Raw genomic sequence first — 19,078 nt, forward strand, 5'->3', positions numbered from 1 at the left:
TAGCTGCAGGCAATTGAACCTACCTAAAAATAGTAAGGTTACTTGCTTTTAAGCTTTATCAGATGTAATGTGCTATTTTATATTTACCTGGAACTCAATCTAAGGAGCAGAGCTGATAGTATACAACTCCTACTTTGTGCAGTTAGAAATACGCTCTGGCCTACTGCCAAAGTTAACCGTAGTGTATGAACTGGCATGCATAAAAAAAAAAAAAAAAAAAGAAATGATAGTTTGCATCTCAGGCATTTTCTTGGGACCCATTCTTTACCTCACCAACCACTTTTGGGCTGATGACATCCAGAGGCCTGGTCCAGGCTGCACCTCTCTTGTGAGCTCCAGGCTCTTGCTTCCAACTCTTCATTGGACAAGGCCCTGAAATTCAGTGTGGCTGAAATGGATCTCATCTTCCTTTACCCTGTTTTTGCTGGGTTTTTCCCTGTTGTGGTGAGTGTCACATGTTCCCCAGTCATTACCTAGGAGTCATCCTTTGGATACTGGTAGTTAGTCTGAAATCAAAGGCTTTTGTGTTGTAGTGCCACTGCCATCAGGCCCGCTACCTGGGCAATGCACAGCTTTATACAGACTGACTGTGGGTTTGTCAATGTTACATATCACACAGAGTAGTACATGTTGCAGGTTTTATGATATAGACCGTTTCTCTGATTTAAAAAAGCAGAGGGGAATTTATCTGTCTGATAAATTTATTACTTGAACTTCTGTTAATAGCTTTTGTAAAAATTTGGTTGTAGATTGGGAGATAAACTTATATGTGTATGCTAATGTACTTACAGTCCAGCTATGTGGCCACTAGAGAAGGCCTCTGGACTAGAATTAATGAACTTCCGTGAGCCAAAAATGAGTGATTTTTTAAAAAGTTATAAAATAATCAAGGAAAAAATGCATAAAACAGAAATTTACAGTGTAATATTGAGACAACCACCCAGGTTAGGAAATACAGCACTGCTCACAGAAGGGCCCCTTCCCTCTGGAGGTAACCATAATCCAGACTTTAAGATAATAATTCCCTTGCTTTTAGATACAGTTTTATGACCTTAAAAAGTATATAAATGTAAATATATTGTATGTATCCTTTTGGGTCTTGCTTCTTTGTTTACCATTGTGTACATGGGATTTATCGGATATTACATGTGTTACCTTAGTAGTTTTTTTGTTGTCATTGCTACATTGTATTTCATTTTACAGTTTTTTCATTCTTGTGGATTCTTTCCAGTTTTTGCTTGTACAAAGGATACACTGTCAACCTTTTTGCACATGCCTTATACATGTGCCTGAGTTGCTTAAGAGTATATAGGTAGGGGAGGAATTGCTGAGTTATAGGATGTGGATGTTTTCAGCTTTCTTAGAAAATGCCAGGCAGTTTTCTGGAGAGGCTCTGTCAGTTGACTTTCCACCAGATGTCCATGAGTGTAGGGACTGGTTGTTTTTCCTCCTGTTAGCTCATGCAGTCTGTAACTGGCCCCATGCCTTTCATGATTGTCAGTAGTGAGTACGAGTGTGGCTTGTGGAGTCAGACTATGTGAATCTTGCCTCCACCACTTTATTGCCCCTCGACCTTGAGTAAATTACTAAATCTTTTTCTTCTTTTCCAAACTATGATCTTTTCCAGGTTATCTTGGCTATTATTGGCTTGGGGTGATGGAGATGGCTTTTGGTTATCATAGTTGTTTCCCTGGATAGACTATGTACAAGGTGTTTATCAGAGTTTGTTATATTTGATTTTTTTTTGCAAAAATTATACTTTTTTTTCCTTCAACGTTTTTATTGGAGTATAATTGCTCTACATTGGTGCGTTAGCTTCTGCTGTATAACAAAGTGAATTAGCCATATGTATACATATATCCCCATATCCCCTCCCTCTTGCGTCTCCCTCCCACCCTCCCTATCGCACCCCTCTAGGTGGTCACAAAGCACTGAGCTGATCTCCCTGTGCTATGCGGCTGCTTTCCACTAGCTATCTGTTTTACATTTGGTAGTGTATATATGTCCATGGCACTCTCTCACCTTGTCCCAGCCCACCCCTCCCTCTCCCCATGTCCTCAAGTACACTTTCCATGCCTACGTCATTATTCCAGTCCTGCCCTTAGGTTCTTCAGAATCTTTTTTTTTTTTTTGGATTCCATATATATGTGTTAGCATACAGTGTTTATTTTTCTTTTTCTGACTTAGTTTACTCTGTATGACAGACTCTAGGTCCATCCACCTCACTACAAATAACTCAATTTTGTTTCTTTTTATGGCTGAGTAATATTCCATTGTATATATGTGCCACATCTTCTTTATCCATTCATCTATTGATGGACACTTAGGTTGCTTCCATGTCCTGGCTATTGTAAATAGTGCTACAATGAACATTGTGGTACATGACTTTTTGAATTATGGTTTTCTCAGGGTATATGCTCAGTAGTGGTATTGCTGGGTCATATGGTAGTTCTATTTTTAGCTTTTTAAGGAACCTCCATACTGTTCTCCCTAGTGGCTGTGTCAATTTACATTCCCACCAACAGTGCAAGAGGGTTCCCATTTTTCCACACCCTCTCCAGCATTTATTGTTTGTAGACTTTTTGATGATGGCCCTTCTGACCAGTGTGAGGTGATACCTCATTGTAGTTTTGATTTGCATTTCTCTAATGATTAATGATGTTGAGCATCCTTTCATGTGTATGTTGGCAATCTGTATATCTTTGGAGAAATGTCTATTTAGGTCTTCTGCCCATTTTTGGATTGGGTTGTTTGCTTTTTTGATATTGAGCTGCATAAGCTGCTTGTATATTTTGGAGATTAATCCTTTGTCAGTTGCTTCATTTGCAAATATTTTCTCCCGTTCTGAGGGTTGTCTTTTTGTCTTGTTTATGGTTTCCTTTGCTGTGCAAAAGCTTTTAAGTTTCATTAGGTCCCATTTGTTTATTTTTGGTTTTGTTTCCATTTCTCTAGGGGGTGGGTCAAAAAGGATCTTGCTGTGATTTATGTCATAGAGTGTTCTGCTTATGTTTTCCTCTAAGAGTTTTATAGTGTCTGGCCTTACATTTAGGTCTTTAATCCAGTTTGAGTTTATTTTTATGTATGGTGTTAGGGAGTGTTCTAATTTCATTCTTTACACGTAGCTGTCCAGTTTTCCCAGCACCACTTATTGAAAAGGCTGTCTTTTCTCCATCGTATATTCTTGCCTGCTTTATCAAAAATAAGGTGACCATATGTGTGTGGGTTTATCTTTGGGCTTTCTATCTTGTTCCATTGATCTATATTTCTGTTTTTATGCCAGTACCATACTGTCTTGATTACTGTAGCTTTGTAGTATAGTCTGAAGTCAAGGAGCCTGATTTCTCCATCTCCATTTTTCTTACTCAAGATTGCTTTGGCTGTTCGGGGTCATTTTTGTTCTGGTTCTGTGAAAAATGCCATTGGTAGTTTGATAGGGACTGCACTAAATCTGTACATTGCTTTGGGTAGTATAGTCATTTTCACAATGTTGATTCTTCCAATCCAAGAGTAAATCTCCATCTGTTTGTATCATCTTTAATTTCTTTCATCAGTGTCTTATAGTTTTCTGCATACAGGTTTTTTGTCTCCTTAGATATGTTTATTCCTAGGTATTTTATTTTTTTGTTGTTGCAATGGTAAATGGGAGTCTTTCCTTAATTTCTCTTTCAGATTTGTCATCATTAGTGTATAAGAATGCAAGAGATTTCTGTGCATTATTTTGTATCCTGCTACTTTACCAGATTAATTGATTAGCTCTAGTAGTTTTCTGGTAGCATCTTTGGGATTCTCTGTGTATAGTATCATGTCATCTGAAAACAGTGACAGTTTTACTTCTTTTCCAGTTGGATTCCTTTTTTTGGTTTTCGTCTCTGATTGCTGTGGCTAAAACTTCCAAAACTGTGTTGAATAATAGTGGTGAGAGTGGGCAAGCTTGTCTTGTTCCTGATCTTAGAGGAAATGGTTTCAGTTTTTCACCATTGAGAACAAGGCTGGCTGTGGGTTTGTCATATATGGCCTTTATTATGTTGGGGTAAGTTCCCTCTATGCCTACTTTTTGGAGGGTTTTTACCATAAGTGGGTGTTGAATTTTGTCGAAAGCTTTTTCTGAATCTGTTGAGATGATCATATGGTTTTTCTCCTTCAGTATGATAATATGGTTTATCACATTGATTGATTTGTGTATATTGAAGAATCCTTGTATTCCTGGGATAAACTCCACTTGATCAGGGTGTATGATCCTTTTAATGTGCTGTTGGATTCTGTTTGCTAGTATTTTGTTGAGGATTTTTGCATCTATCTTCGTCAGTGATAGATGGCCTGTAGTTTTCTTTCTTTGTGACATCTTTGTCTGCCTTTGGTATCAAGGTGATGGTGGCCTCGTAGAATGAGTTTGGGAGTGTTCCTCCCTCTGCTTTATTTTGGAAGAGTTTCAGAATGATAGGTGTTAACTCTTCTCTAAATGTTTGCTAGAATTCGCCTGTGAAGCCATCTGGTCCTGGGGTTTTGTTTGTTGGGAGATTTTTAATCACAGTTTCCAATTTCAGTGCTTGTGATTGGTCTGTTTATATTTTCTATTTTTTCCTGGTTCAGTGTCGGAAGGTTGTGCTTTTCTAAGAATTTGTCCATTTCTTCCAGGTTGGCCATTTTATTGGCATAGAGTTGCTTGTAGTAATCTCTCATGATCCTTTGTATTTCTGCAGTGTCAGTTGTTACTTCTTTTTCATTTCTAATTCTGTTGATTTGAGTCTTCTCCCTTTTTTTCTTGATGAGTCTGGCTAATGGTTTATCAATTTTGTTTATCTTCTCAAAGAACCAGCTTTTAGTTTTATTCTTTGCTATTGTTTCCTTCATTTCTTTTTCATTTATTTCTGATCTGATATTTATGATTTCTCTCCTTCTGCTAACTGTGGGGTTTTTTTTGTTCTTCTTTCTCTAATTACTTTAGGTGTAAGTTTAGATTGTTTATTCGAGATGTTTCTTGTTTCTTGAGGTAGGATTGTATTGCTATAAACTTCCCTCTTAGAACTGCTTTTGCTGCATCCCATAGGTTTTGGGTTGTCATGTTTTCATTGTCATTTGTTTCTAGGTATTTTTTGATTTCCTCTTTGATTTCTTGAGTGATCTCTTGGTTATTTAGTAGTGTATTGTTTAGCCTCCATGTGTTTGTATTTTTTACAGTCTTTTGCCTGTAATTGATATCTAGTTTTATAGCATTGTGTTTGGAAAAGATAATTGATACAATTTCAATTTTCTTAAATTTATCAAGGCTTGATTTGTGACCCAAGATATGATCTATCCTGGAGAATGTTCTATGAGCACTTGAGAATAAAGTGTATTCTGTTGTTTTTGGATGGAATGTGCTATAAATATCATTTAAATCCATCTTGTTTAATGTGTCATTTAAAGCTTGTGTTTCCTTATTTATTTTCATTTTGGATGATCTGTCCATTGGTGAAAGTAGGGTGTTAAAGTCCCGTACTATGATTGTGTTACTGTTGATTTCCCCTTTTATGACTGTTAGCATATATAGCACCTTATATATTGAGGTGCTCCTATGTTGGGTGCATAAATATTTACAATTGTTATACCTTCTTGGATTGATCCCTTGATCATTTTGTAGTGTCCTTCTTTGTCTCTTGTAATAGTCTTTATTTTTATTTATTTATTTATTCATTTATTATTTTTGGTTGTGTTGGGTCTTCGTTATTGTGCGAGGCCTTTCTCTAGTTGTGGCAAGCGGGGGGCCACTCTTCATTGCGGTGTGTGGGCCTCTCACTGTCGCGGCCTCTCTTGTTGCGGAGCACAAGCTCCAGATGCGCAGGCTCAGTAGTTGTGGCTCACGGGCCTAGTTGCTCCGCGGCATGTGGGACCTTCCCAGACCACGGCTCGAACCCATGTCCCCTGCATTGGCAGGCAGATTCTCAACCACTGCGCCACCAGGGAAACCCAGTAGTCTTTATTTTAAAGTCTATTATGTCTGATATGAGAATTGCTACTCCAGCTTTTTTTTGATTTCCATTTGCATGGAATATCTTTTTCCATCCCCTCACTTTCAGTCTGTATATGTCCCTAGGTGTGAAGTGGGTCTCTTGAAGACAGCATATGTACAGGTCTTGTTTTTGTATCCATTTAGCCTGTCTGTGTATTTTGGTTGGAGCATTTAGTCCATTTACATTTAAGGTAATTATTGATATGTATGTTCCTATTACCATTTTCTTAATTGTTTTGGGTTTGTTATTGTAGGTCTTTTCCTTCTCTTGTGTTTCCTGCCTAGAGAAGTTCCTTTAGCATTTGTTGTAAAGCGGATTTGGTAGTGCTGAATTCTCTTAGCTTTTGCTTGTCTGTAAAGGCTTTAATTTCTCTGTTGAACCTGAATGAGATCCCTGCTGGGTAGAGTAATCTTTTTCCTTTTCATCAGTTTAAATGTGTCCTGCCACTCCCTTCTGGCTTGCAGAGTTTCTGATGAAAAATCAACTGTTAACCTTATGGGGATTCCCTTGTATGTTATTTGTTGCTTTTCCCTTGCTGCTTTTAATATATTTTCTTTGTATTTAATTTTTGATAGTTTGATTAATATGTGTCTTGGAGTGTTTCTCTTTGGATTTCTCCTGTATGGGACTCTCTGCGCTTCCTGGGCTTTATTGACTATTTCCTTTCCCATATTAAGGAAATTTTCAACTATATTCTCGTCAAATATTTTCTTAGTCCCTTTCTTTTTCTCTTCTTCTTGTGGGACCCCTATAATTCAAATTATGGTGCATTTAATGTTGTCCCAGAGGTCTCTGAGACTGTCCTCAGTTCTTTTCATTCTTTTTTGTTCATTCTGCTTTGTGGTAGTTATTTCCACTATTTTGTCTTCCAGGTCACTTATCTGTTCTTCTGCCTGAGTTATTCTGCTATTGATTCCTTCTAGAGAATTTTAAATTTCCTTTTTTGTGGTGTTCATCATTGTTTGTTTGCTCTTTAGTTCTTCCAGGTCCTTGTTAAACGTTTCTTGTGTTTTCCTCATTCCTCATTCCTGATCCATTTCCAAGAGTTTGGATTATCTTTTCTATCATTACTCTGAATTCTTTTTCAGGTAGACTCTGTATTTCCTCTTCATTTTTTTGCTCTGGTGGGTTTTTACCTTGCTCCTTCACCTGCTGTGTATTTCTCTGTCTTCTCCTTTTGTTTAACTTACTGTGTTTGGGGTGTCCTTTTCCTAGTCTGCAGGTTTGTAGTTCCCATTGTTTTTGGTGTCTGCCCCCATTGGGTAAGTTTGGTTGAGTGGGTTGTGTAGGCTTCCTGGTGGAGGGTACTGGTGCCTGTGTTCTGGTGGGCAGGACTACATCTGGTGGTGTGTTTTGGGGTGTCTGTGAACTTAGTATGAGTTTAGGCAGCCTCTCTGCTAATGGGTGGGGTCGTGTTTCTGTCTTGCTAGTTGTTTGGCATGGGGTGCCCAGCATTGGAGCTTGCTGGTTGTTGAGTGGAGCTGTGTCTTAGCGTTGAGATGGAGATATCTGGGAGAGCTCTCACAGATTGATTTACATGGCGCTGGGAGGTCTCTGGTGGACCAATGTCCTGAATTCGGCTCTCCCACGTCAGAGGCTCAGGCCTGACAGCCTGCTGGAGCACCCTGACCCATCAGCCACACGGCTGGAGAAGATGAGCTGTGAGTTGGGTGTCAGCCACTGCCCTGTTGTAGTTCTGTCTCAGCTGTCTCCAAAGGTCACCCAGATACATTGGGTTATTCCACCATTCCTCAGAACTTGCGTATGCCAGTCTGGGATTTGTAGATGTCCTCCCGTTACTCTTCATTGAAATACCTTGCATTGGTAGTGAGAGATATGCTAATAGTGTTAGTTCTCTTCAGTTCAGAGACTGGGACAGTCTGAGCCTTCATGTGGCCAAGTCAGGAGCAGCTGGCCAGCGGTCCCAAAGTGATAACGTGTCAGATTCCAAGAAGGCTTTTGCAACTAGAGAAAGCCCACGTGCCGCAATGGAGACCCAATGCAGCCAAAAAAAAATCTTTTTAATTAAAAAAACCAAAAGAATGTGACTCCAGTAAAGACATTAACATGCCAGAAAGAAAAGCTGTGTAGTGGATGCTGTGGTGAACCACCCAGACCTCACCTTCAGGACAGACATTCCCATCCCCCCTATATTTTTTATTTATTAATTTTATATATTGAAATAGTACCTTACTCCTACTCTGGTGGCCACGTTTCTAGAAACATATCACTTCTTACTCTCAGTATTGGCAGCCACTATTTGTACAGTACTTTATAGCTTAGAAGGTGTTCATTTGTTTTCTGATTTGACCCTTACAATAACTCTGTGAGGGAAGTAGGCTGGTTTATCCCCAGTTACAGAGGATGACCCTGAGGCCCAGGAGGGTTTAATGACTTGTCACAGTCACTCAGTCCGGTGTGTTAGATCCAGGACTTAGTTGGACTCCGGGTGTCTCTCTAAAATCCCATCTAGCATAGTTTAGATTGGTGAGTCTGACTTCTTATTTAAGAGTCTTGGAAAGCAGACAGGTTTTCAAACATTTTAGAAATGCAGGTACTTACTTGTGAGTGTCGTCTTTACTATTTCCATGTTTATTAATGCTGTGTCATAGTTATAATGGGGAAAAAATATATATTTTCTGTGCCATTATATTTTTGTTTTTAGGGGGTGCAGCCCGCCACAGGTGAGGTTGTGTTCGACAGTTTCCAGGACTCTGCTTCCCGTTCAGAGCTAGAAACTCGGATATTATGCCTGCAGCCAGTGGAGCTTCTGCTTCCATCAGACTTGTCAGAGCAAACAGAGATGCTCATCCACAGGACCACAGCTGTTAGGTGAGTTGGCACATTGCTGGAAAGTCATGTTGATTCTGAAACTTAGATCTGATTCCCAAACTGATAATAAAGTTGTTAAAAATGATTTTTCTTTATAAAAATATTTCATCAGTAGTAGTGGAAATTCCGAAAAAGAAAACCAAAATGACCCTTAATGTCACCTTAATGAAGGCTTTTAGAAGTTGCTCTTTTTAAAGGGGGTTATGATATTTAATGAAATTATTTGATATTAAAGGGCTTATGATATTATTAAATGATATTATTTGGTAATTAATCTTCAGTTTCTGCAGGTAATCATTTCTTAGAAAGCTTATATAATTTTGGAAATGCCTTATTTGTGCCGCAAGTTTCAATTTGTGGCTGAGTCCACTAGTTAAATTTACGAGATCTATGGTCGCTCCTCTTATTTATGAGGCAGTGTGCTAGGCACGATGGCGTATGGAGGGAGAAGATGTGCTTTTGATATGTGTCTGGCAGAGTTTATAATCCAGCGGGAGAGGCAGATGTGTAGAGACCTAACTGGATTCCCAAAACATGATGTATTGCATGACAGGCATGAAGGTGCCTAGGTGAGAAGATTCTGTACTGTTACCCAAGGAGTTTGGTGGGAGAAGAGACTGAAAAGGTGGGCTGGGGCTCCGGTGAAGAGGACTTTATATATTGAGGAATTTGGACTTTAGTCTAGGCCGGAGAGCCCATGAAGATTTATATTTAATAAAATCAGTTGGAAAATCAAATTAATTGATTCAGTGAAGTTCTGTATGTTTCTTTGTTCTTCGAGTTAAATGTTCCTTTTTCATCTGACTTGAAATTCTTTCAAAGTAGCTTTCAAAATATGTTTTTCTGATTGTAACCCTAATCCATATTCATTTAGGAAAAGTTGAGAGTTAAAAAAAAACCCATAAAAATAACAAGCTATAACTCAGAGATAACTACTGTTAAACATCTTGGTGTATTATTTCTGTGTATAATCATTTTTTGTTTATAAACTTTGATTCATGTTACAAAATCAGTTTTGTATTCTGTTTTATTTTAAATTCCCCATGTATTTTTTTACTTTATTATGGAAAATTTCAAACATATACGAAATTATACTGAATAGTTTAGTGAACCCCATGAATCCATCAACCAGCTTCAGTATTTCTCAACCAGCCAATCTCATTTCATCTATAACTCTACGCTCTCCCTCCCTGGATTATTTATCTGAAGCAAATTCTAGAGAACATCATTGCACCTGCCAATATTTCAGTCAGTATTTATGAAGACAAGATGACTACATAACATTCAGTCATATAAGTGGATCATACAGTAATTTATCTATTCTCCTTTTGTTAGATTGTTTTCATTTTTTTCAGTATTACAAATATTTCTATGATGAATATCCATGCATAGAAATATTTGTGTACATTTCTGATTATTTCCTTAAGCTAAATTCCTAAAAGTGGAATTAATTGGTTAGAGAGTATAAACATTTAGAAAACTCTTGATTGCTTGCTAGAATTGGTAATATTAATTTACACTTCTACCACTATAGTATAGGCAGGTTGTTTGAGCCCTTGCTAGTATGGGAAGTGATCACTGAAATAATTTCTGCCAATTGGATAGACAAAAAATTCTGCATGAATTCCCCTTATTTTGTTCTTAATCCTTTTCTGACAGTGTTCAAACTTGGATAATTAAAAGTCAGACAAGTAGACTGATAAGGGATGCTGCCTTTGGAGGGCTAAAAAAGTTAATAAAATCTCTAAAGATTTTAAAGATAGCCTTCTAAAACTATATTTCCCATATTTTATATCTTTGATTTTGTTAATTTTCCTTCATACCTGAGTGTATATTTGATTAAATTAGATGTAATTGAGATTAAAATTGATCAGTTGAATCAACACTCTCATTTTTCTGATTTCCACTTATTTTTTTAGCTTTCATTTATTTTCATAATTTATGATTTATTTTTAGTAGAATACTATGATTCAAACCAGTACTACTGAACAACAGCTAGAAATGAAGACCACATTAAGATTTTGAAACAGCACATCATTTAGAAATCTTTCACACAAGATATAATGCCCAACAGACAAATGTATAAATTAATGTAGACAACTGGAAATTCTTCAGTTGGCATAGATTATCTATCCCATTTTGGTGGCAAACACTTTTTTAACTAGACAAAATATTTGAGACTATATTATCATATCTCATACTATGATTATTATTCATTCTCAGAAAATTGGATATATTCAATTCTAGCTACAGTATAATCACAGCATTCTAACTAGAAAGTCTTCTCTTTTTTTTAACATCTTTATTGGAGTATAATTGCTTTACATTGTTGTGTTAGTTTCTGTTGTATAACAAAGTGAATCAGCTATATATATATACATAGATCCCCATATCTCCTCCCTCTTGCATCTCCCTCCCACCCTCCCTATCCCACCCCTCTAGATGGTCACAAAGCACTTATTTTTATAAAACAATAAAGGCAAAATTCAATAAAACATTCCACAAAGACATTGCCAAAATGGAATTTTTTGGCTGGCAAGCCTGAGGATGTTCCTAAATGTTTACTCATCAAATGAGATTCAAAAGCCATTTGGCATACCAAAGATAGTTTGGGTGTCATATGTGGGTTTTACCAAATTTGATGACTGCCTTTGTCTTGTTTTATTTTGTATTTTTCTGGTTAGCATTGGGAGTATGTAATTTTTTCTGTGTTTACTAACCACATGTAATTTTTTATTTTATTCACATAATGGACTAAACAGTCAACAGTTAATCCACGTTTCTGTGTAGTCTAAAGCTGATCCATATCTAGGTATAGAATGGAGCAGTAGAGATTCAAAAGTCGAACGGTCAAGCAGTGTGGCTCTTGTGACATAGGGTTTGGGTTCGAAAATTGGCTTTCCTCGTAGTGACTTTGGTTGAATTACTCAATTGTGTTGTCCTTCAGTTTCCTTTTCTGTAAAATAGAGAAAGTAAGAGTGTTTACCTCATAGGATTGCTGTGAGGATTAAATAAGTTAAAATAAAGGCAAAGCGCTTGAAACAGCACCCAGCATAGAAAGCTCTCTATAGATGGAAGCTGTTCTTTCTGTTATTCCCATCAGCCATTATCTCTCTGAATACTGCCTCTCCCCTCTGCTCCACTAGACCTCCTACTAGAAGTACGTTGGATATTCTACTCTCTGTGCATGGCCCTTTATGGTGTCACCTCCCATCCACAGCTATGATTTTCATGTGGTTTTTGGCCCTTGGGGATTTCCTTTTTTTTTTTTTTTAATCTCTTGAAAAAACATTTTTGATTATATATTAATTCACTATTTCTCTGTATTTTTAGTGTACTGCCTGGACCAATTAAACCTCCATACTTAATGGTAGCATTCCATTATTTTTATGCTTAGAAATATCTCTCCTTATTCTGAAAACACTTACACAATTACTTATATTTTATTTTAGTCGATTTATTATTTAAAAAAAATTTTTACATTCAACTTCTAATTCACTTTTATTTTGCTTTACTGTGTGAAGTGTGGTCCTACCTTAATTTCTCCCTAAATGCTAGTGGGTCCACTTTAACATCCATAAAATTTAGCCTTTATCAACCTGAGATACAGTTCCTAGCCTTGTTTAAAAAAAAAAAAAAAGAAAAAAAAAGTTAGCAACGGGGATCGGGAATGCTTTTTTTTTTTTTTTTTTTTTTTTTTGCGGTATGCGGGCCTCTCTGTTGTGGCCTCTCCTGTTGCGGAGCACAGGCTCCGGACGCGCACGCTCCGCGGCCATGGCTCACGGGTCCAGCGCTCCGCGGCATGTGGGATCTTCCCGGACTGGGGCACGAACCCATGTCCCCTGCATCGGCAGGCGGACTCTCAACCACTGTGCCACCAGGGAAGCCCGGGAATGCTTTTAATTAGGGTATGAAGAACAGAGCTTGCCAAAACTCTGTTCCATATTTACTACCAGTAAATAACATAGCATTGAATTTTCAAGGAGAAAAGTTTGTTTTGTGTTTCTGGTGGTATCTTCTTCTTTGTTTTAAATAGTGATGGGTAGGTTCTTGAGTCTCAGATTTAGAATTCCTTTTTTTTTTCTTACACTATAAACCTGAAGTTAAAGCCATCCATTTTTGTCACTTAGTGGTTGATATTTTATTAATACTGAAGACATAATAAAGCTTTGTGAGAAAAGGCAGAATGTTTTGGAATTACAGAATATCCATTTTAAGTACGTATTAGGTTTTTTGTTTTGTTTTGTATTTTTTAACTTTGACCACAAGAGGTCTCCAAAGCATTTCATATACCATGGATAACAATTGAAAGACTACGAAAAGCTTTACTTTTATTTTTATTTGTCTAGATACAGAATTAATTTGTATTGTATGATAATTTAGAGTAAATAACTATTAGTCAAAGATAGTACTAAGCTAAAGTTATTCTTTCTCAATAATGATAAACTATCAATTTTTCTTCAGTGAATTATCTTTTATAGATAATTTATGTAAAATTTTATAGATCATTTATGTAAAGTGTGTTTATAGATTTCAGTTTGGTTCTTAGGAAATTAGTCTTACTATATTAATTGTTATCTTTTCCATTTGTTGTAAGAATGTATACATTCTTACATTCTCTATAGAGAGAAGCAAAGGGAAAGTAATGATTTTAAGCACTGTATTAACTGCAGTTAAGATCACTTTAGCTTAGAGATGTTATATGTTTATAAAACTGGTCAAGGGCTTCCCTGGTGGTGCAGTGGTTGAGAGTCTGCCTGCCGGTGCAGGGGACACGGGTTCGTGCCCCGGTCCGGGAAGATCCCACGTGCCGCAGAGCGGCTGGGCCCGTGAGCCATGGCTGCTGAGCCTGCGCGTCCGGAGGCTGTGCTCTGCAACGGGAGAGGCCACAACAGTGAGAGGCCCGCGTACCGGAAAAAAAAAAAACAAAACAAAAAAACCAAAAACTGGTCAAGAGGAAAGGTATAGAAAACAATAAACAAATATTAATTAATATTTACTAGTTCTCAAAGAAACTGATTTTTGAGGCAAGTCAGATGAACAGAGCAGATGATGGTCAACTTTGAGTACAGAGAGGGAGAGCTTTCTGGGCCCTGACATAACCAAGGAAGGCCTGTTGGAGGAGGTTGGCTGGCATAGGGGCATTTGCAGGACAGGGGGCTTTGAATTGGTAGTGGGGAGGGAGGACAGTATGTTGTGTGTGTGGAAACGACATGAACTCAGGGGCCCACAGGCTGGAAATATTAGAGGAAGTGTGAAAACAGTGGGGAGACTTTTCTGATTGGAGGAGAACTTTCGTGTTGAGAGTTGGGGGAAGAGAGAGTCAAGGACCTTAAAATCCAGCCAAGGGGTGTGGACTCCTAATGGAAGGCAGTTGGGTCTCTGGGCAAAGAATGGCATGATAAAAGAGAAGAGGCCTAGTGCGAGTGTTGAGATAAAAGAAATAAATAAACAGTTCCCATAAAAGAAAAAAGTGTACAGAGAAAAGGATAAGATCAAAGAATTTGGAGAATGTCAGTAGTTGGGAGTCGGAGGAAGAAGGATAGAAAGAAACATAAAGGGAGGAGATAAAGAGCCAGGTAGAGAACCAGGACAAGGTAGGGATATGTAGTTGTAGTCCATCTGTTGCAAATGATATGGTCAGTGGTGTGTGTGAATGTCTTACAATATTAACTCTTAAAATTTTCTGAAGCTGCATGACATTTAGAAAATTATACTTGGCTAAAAACTAACCGTGACCAGTTGATACCATTTGCCCGTCTGGTGAGAAAGGATGTCTAGGTTCCCCCCTTGGCCTTTGCTAGCATGGGTGGAGTTGGACCACGTTTTTTTTACTGTGGTGTTTGGCTGGAGTAGAGTGGTTATTGTCTACGAGTTTTCTGTCTTGCTTGGCTGCACCTTCCTGGGTGTTTGGGGAGAGCAGGATTGTTGGACCTTTTTTGCCTGCTCCTGTTGGCCTTTCCTGATTGTCAGCTTCTTCACCTCCAAGGCTGGGATATATGTGGCAAAAGTAAACTCAGGGGACTCACCTCTAGGTCTCGAGTTCCCTGCTGGTCTGCTTTCTGTCTGCCTTTCAGTGTCTTCTGTTTGTTTTATGTATAATATCCAGGGAATTGTACTCAGCAAGAGAAAGAGGGAAAAGTGTGTTTACTCTTCTTTCCCAGAGCAGAAGTGTTTCTAATCAAGATCTTATTTTAGAGATTGTTCTGAGTATGAATGAACTTTGCTTCCTTGATATTACTTTAATTTAATTAAAATAAAATTTAAAAAGCACTTGGATTATGTTGATAATCCAATGTGCAAATCTTTACTGTAGTTTTGTACGTGGGGTGAGTCTGACTCAGGGAAAAAGAAAACTCCGTTTTCAAATTTTTTATAATTTAAAACAGTTTAAAATTTGTTTTGGTGTCACCTAAAGTTTAAGCATGTTAGAATATTTTTAAAAGCACAACCAATGGGGAAAGTCCTTCTTCCATTCTTTGGTGAATTAACAATCTGAGCAGACAAAAAATAACCGTAGTGAAGTTTTACCAGTCCTCCATCAGAGTGATGTCACGAGGATTAAGTCGTATTAGCTTTTTATAAAGTTTCTCCTTTATTGCTTATTACCAAAAAAAAAATAAGTATTTAAGTTAAAATTCGAAAAGAATTGAAGGAAACTCAAAACCAAGTGAATTCAGAGAGCCTGGAGAAGGGCATAAATCAGGTGTAGAGTCTTAGGTCAAAAGAGGAGTGGCCCTGGAACAGGGAAGGTTGGGAGTGGGTGACTCTGAGCACTGGCCACCACTGGTGGAGCCGAGTCACACTTGGTTTACTTACTTGATAGAATTCCAAGCAGTTCACAAATAAATATTTTTTACTTTCATAGTTAAATATTTATTTAAGGTATATTAAAAATGTATAATTAGTGAATCAAACCTGTGATTTCATAAATTTTTACGGCATAGGAAGATTCTTAAGTTGGTATTTGTGTTGAAAAAGCAGTGGGTTGGTTTACCAACAACTACTGAGTTGTAGTAGTGATGTACTTGCAGATGTGGGAACATTCTTGAAGGTGGAGGGGGAATGCCTGAGGTAGGGGGAACATGCTGGAGCACACTTTAGGGGCAGCATATGTCATGTTTATCTGCTTCTTGTCATTTAGGTTCTGTATGAGTGTTAGAGCTAAATCCAGTATAAATGGGACCATTGCTTGAACGAAAAAAATCCAAACCAGAGTTTAAGAGAAATACAGGTGATGTATTTGAGGTCCAGAAAGGGCATTTAAGCTCCCTGGAGTTGGGCTCGTCTCCATTTTTTATAGTAGTTGACCTTTCTAATTGAGGTATTTTATTACACTTTCAAGTTTATTTTATTAATTTAGATAGCTGGCAGTAAATTCTGATTGATTATTCTTTTCTTATCCCTAAGAAATATTTGTATTGATAGATGTTTGCAGTGGATTCTCACCTTTTGATCCATCCTCTGATTTGCACATTATTATCATCCATCCATTCATTCATTCATTCATTCATTCTTAAAAATATTCATTGTGTGCCAAGCTTATTACTAGATGGTGAAGATACAGAAATGAGTAAGGTCGCTACCTTCCAGATTCTTACAGTCTACAGGGCTGGTAGTCATGGAAACGAACAGTTATAACAAAAGTGCCAAATGTTATGGTCTTAGAGAGTCACTGGTAACATAAGAACACAAAGCTTTGTCTATGCAGTTAAGCGAGGCTTCCCAGAAGAGTATGCCAGAGTTGAGACTCGAGAATGACAGCCAGGCTGATGGGGGGTTTGAGAGATTGTGGCTTTCTCAGGGAAAAGAAACTAGTTTGGTTGGCTGCCCTGCCAGGGTGAGCAGCCTAAGGCAGGACAGATGTGGGGTTTGGAGAGAAAGATTGTATAAAGTGGAACTGAAGGAGAATCAAGGTTGGAACAGTGGAGAGAGAGCAATATTAAGGAGGGGTTGGATTAAGAGTCTCCTCAGAAAAAGACAAAGAAGGGATGGCTCATGGCAGAAACTGTGTCATAATAATCTTTTGTGTCCCCAGGACCTATTATAGTAGCTTGAATATAGTAGGTACTTAATAAATGCTTGATGAGTGAATGACTAACCAAGTAACTTTTGGAATAAGGAGAATAATGAATATTTCCTGTTTGTTTTTCTTAGGAAAAATGAATTGGGTTTTATAAACGTGAAGGGATTGTTGTAGTAGCTGGAAATTCGTACAGGATATATGATGGTAAATGTGTATTTAAATGGTATGAGGATAGCCAACTCATTTTGGGAAGACCATATTAATTTCCTATCATTTGACAGCAAGGTTCCAACCTCATCTCTGGCACTTGAAACTTTTTCTACTGTGATGCTCATAGGAAATCTTTTTTTTGTTTTTTTCTCTTTCTGTTCTGTTTTTCTTATTTTCTTTATTCCTTGTTTCTAGAGTAGAAGATAAAAGGTAAAGTTGGCTCCTTTTTCATTCTGTTTCATTCTGTTTATTATGTAATAATTTTCACTTCACTATTTAGAAAATGCAAAGTTAGAATACTGATTGTGGTAGTAGATATGGTAGTGGATTAAGTAGCAGAAATAACTCTAATACACAGTAGGAAAATGTGTCTCAAGGCAAACATTTAAAGAGGAAGTCTTAATATATTAAAAATCTGTTTTATATTGACTTCCTTTTAAAAATTATATTAATTCCTTCTCTGGCAGAAATGCCATTGTATTTTCAGTAGTTTTCTTGGTGAAGATAGTTTTTACATCTCTAGCTAGGACTTTTAATGGGTAGCACTTTAAAAAAAAAATTATTTATATATTTATTTATTTTTGGCTGCGTTGGGTCTTTGTTGCTGCACGTGGGCTTTCCCTAGTGGCAGCGAGTGGAGACTACTCTTCATTGCGGTGCGTGGGCGTCTCACTGCGGTGGCTTCTCTTGTTGCTGAGCACGGGCTCTAGGCACGCGGGCTTCGGTAGTTGTGGCTCTCAGGCTCCAGAGCGCAGGCTCAGTAGTTGTGGCGCAAGGGCTTAGTTGCTCTGCGGCATGTGGGATCTTCCTGGACCAGGGCTCGAACCCGTGTCCCTGCATGGGCAGGCGGATTCTTAACCACTGTGCCACCAGGGAAGCCCTTAATGGGTAGCACTTTTAACTCATATATATGAAAATCCAGATTTTAAAACACAATAAATTAATAGATATTCTACAAGAGTGTTTGCTGTGTGGTTTATCCAAATAGTGAGCGTCTTTGTGCATTTTCATTTCATAACTCCTCAGGAATATCTCTATTTTAAAAGAATAATGGGGTGTACATGTTATAGGTTTATTGATAGTAGTCGAATAGGAAAAAACAGAATTTGAGGAGTCTGGAGGAATGATTACTACAGAGAATTCCCAAGGTGGGGCCAGTCTACTTGAACAGAAAAGTTGGGAAGCAATTGTGTGAGATGTGCAGAATTGTTCTACTACTTTTACTTGATTTTGTAAATCACCTGTTTGTTTGGGGTTGGAGATTTAATTTCATAAAGTCTCCTAATTAACTAAAACATTTTATTCTGAAGTTACATGATCACCGAGGTAATTAGTGGCAAAGCCTACTAGATCTCCAGTCCTATTTGATGTTGATAAGTCCACCTCCTGCCATCATTAAGATATAACCTAACAGCAATATGAAGTACAAAAATCTCCATAATTGAACTCTTTAAAAAGGTAGCCATCTATCCTTAGGATCTCTTCAATTATTTTTCTTCCCTTTCCCTCTTCATAGTTCAAAGATTCATTTCACATTCTTCCCTTCTAACAAAGCTTCCTTTCATTGTCTACCTTAAATCAAAACCTTGGTTCAAAGCGCACCCCGCCTCCCCACCAGGCTTGCTTATGTCGGAGCCTTTGTGGTCGCAGACTTATCCATTAGTCTTTTCAATGACTCCTTCCTGTCAAACCATTCTGCTGAAAGGAGATTTCTTACTAATTTCCATTATTTTTGTTGATTACTCTGAAATTATTCCCTTATCTCTTATTTTCGGGCCAGGAAGTTCTTCTCCCTCCCATCCTCTTTTTGTGAATTCTTTTTAACCACTAACCCAAGTCTTCATCCCTAGAGCAATAAAAGTCTGTGAAGTCCTGGCTTGCCTTTTCCCTCTACCATTTTTCTTATCTACCTCCCTTTCCCTCTTCCCTTCCTTACCCCTCCTCCCTTCACCTTTTTAAAGAAAATACCTGTCTAGTATTTGATTCAATATATAATTTGATTTAATATACATAGTGCTGA

General features: G+C 37.8%; 1 protein-coding gene across 5 annotated transcripts in view; it reads left to right on the forward strand.

Moving 5' to 3' along the window:
* MSH3 (mutS homolog 3) overlaps positions 1–19,078 on the forward strand; it is a 182,919-nt gene that overhangs the window by 22,424 nt on the left and 141,417 nt on the right. For all 5 annotated transcript variants that reach the window (XM_029217523.1, XM_029217525.1, XM_029217524.1 and 2 more), the window contains exon 8: positions 8,656–8,822. In XM_029217523.1, the coding sequence (XP_029073356.1) occupies positions 8,656–8,822 (167 nt within the window). The remainder of the gene's footprint in view (positions 1–8,655; positions 8,823–19,078) is intronic.

The sequence above is a fragment of the Monodon monoceros genome, unplaced genomic scaffold, assembly GCF_005190385.1.
Source record: "Monodon monoceros isolate NGI ecotype Baffin Bay Population unplaced genomic scaffold, NGI_Narwhal_1 Super_Scaffold_12, whole genome shotgun sequence".
Classification (NCBI taxonomy): domain Eukaryota; kingdom Metazoa; phylum Chordata; class Mammalia; order Artiodactyla; family Monodontidae; genus Monodon; species Monodon monoceros.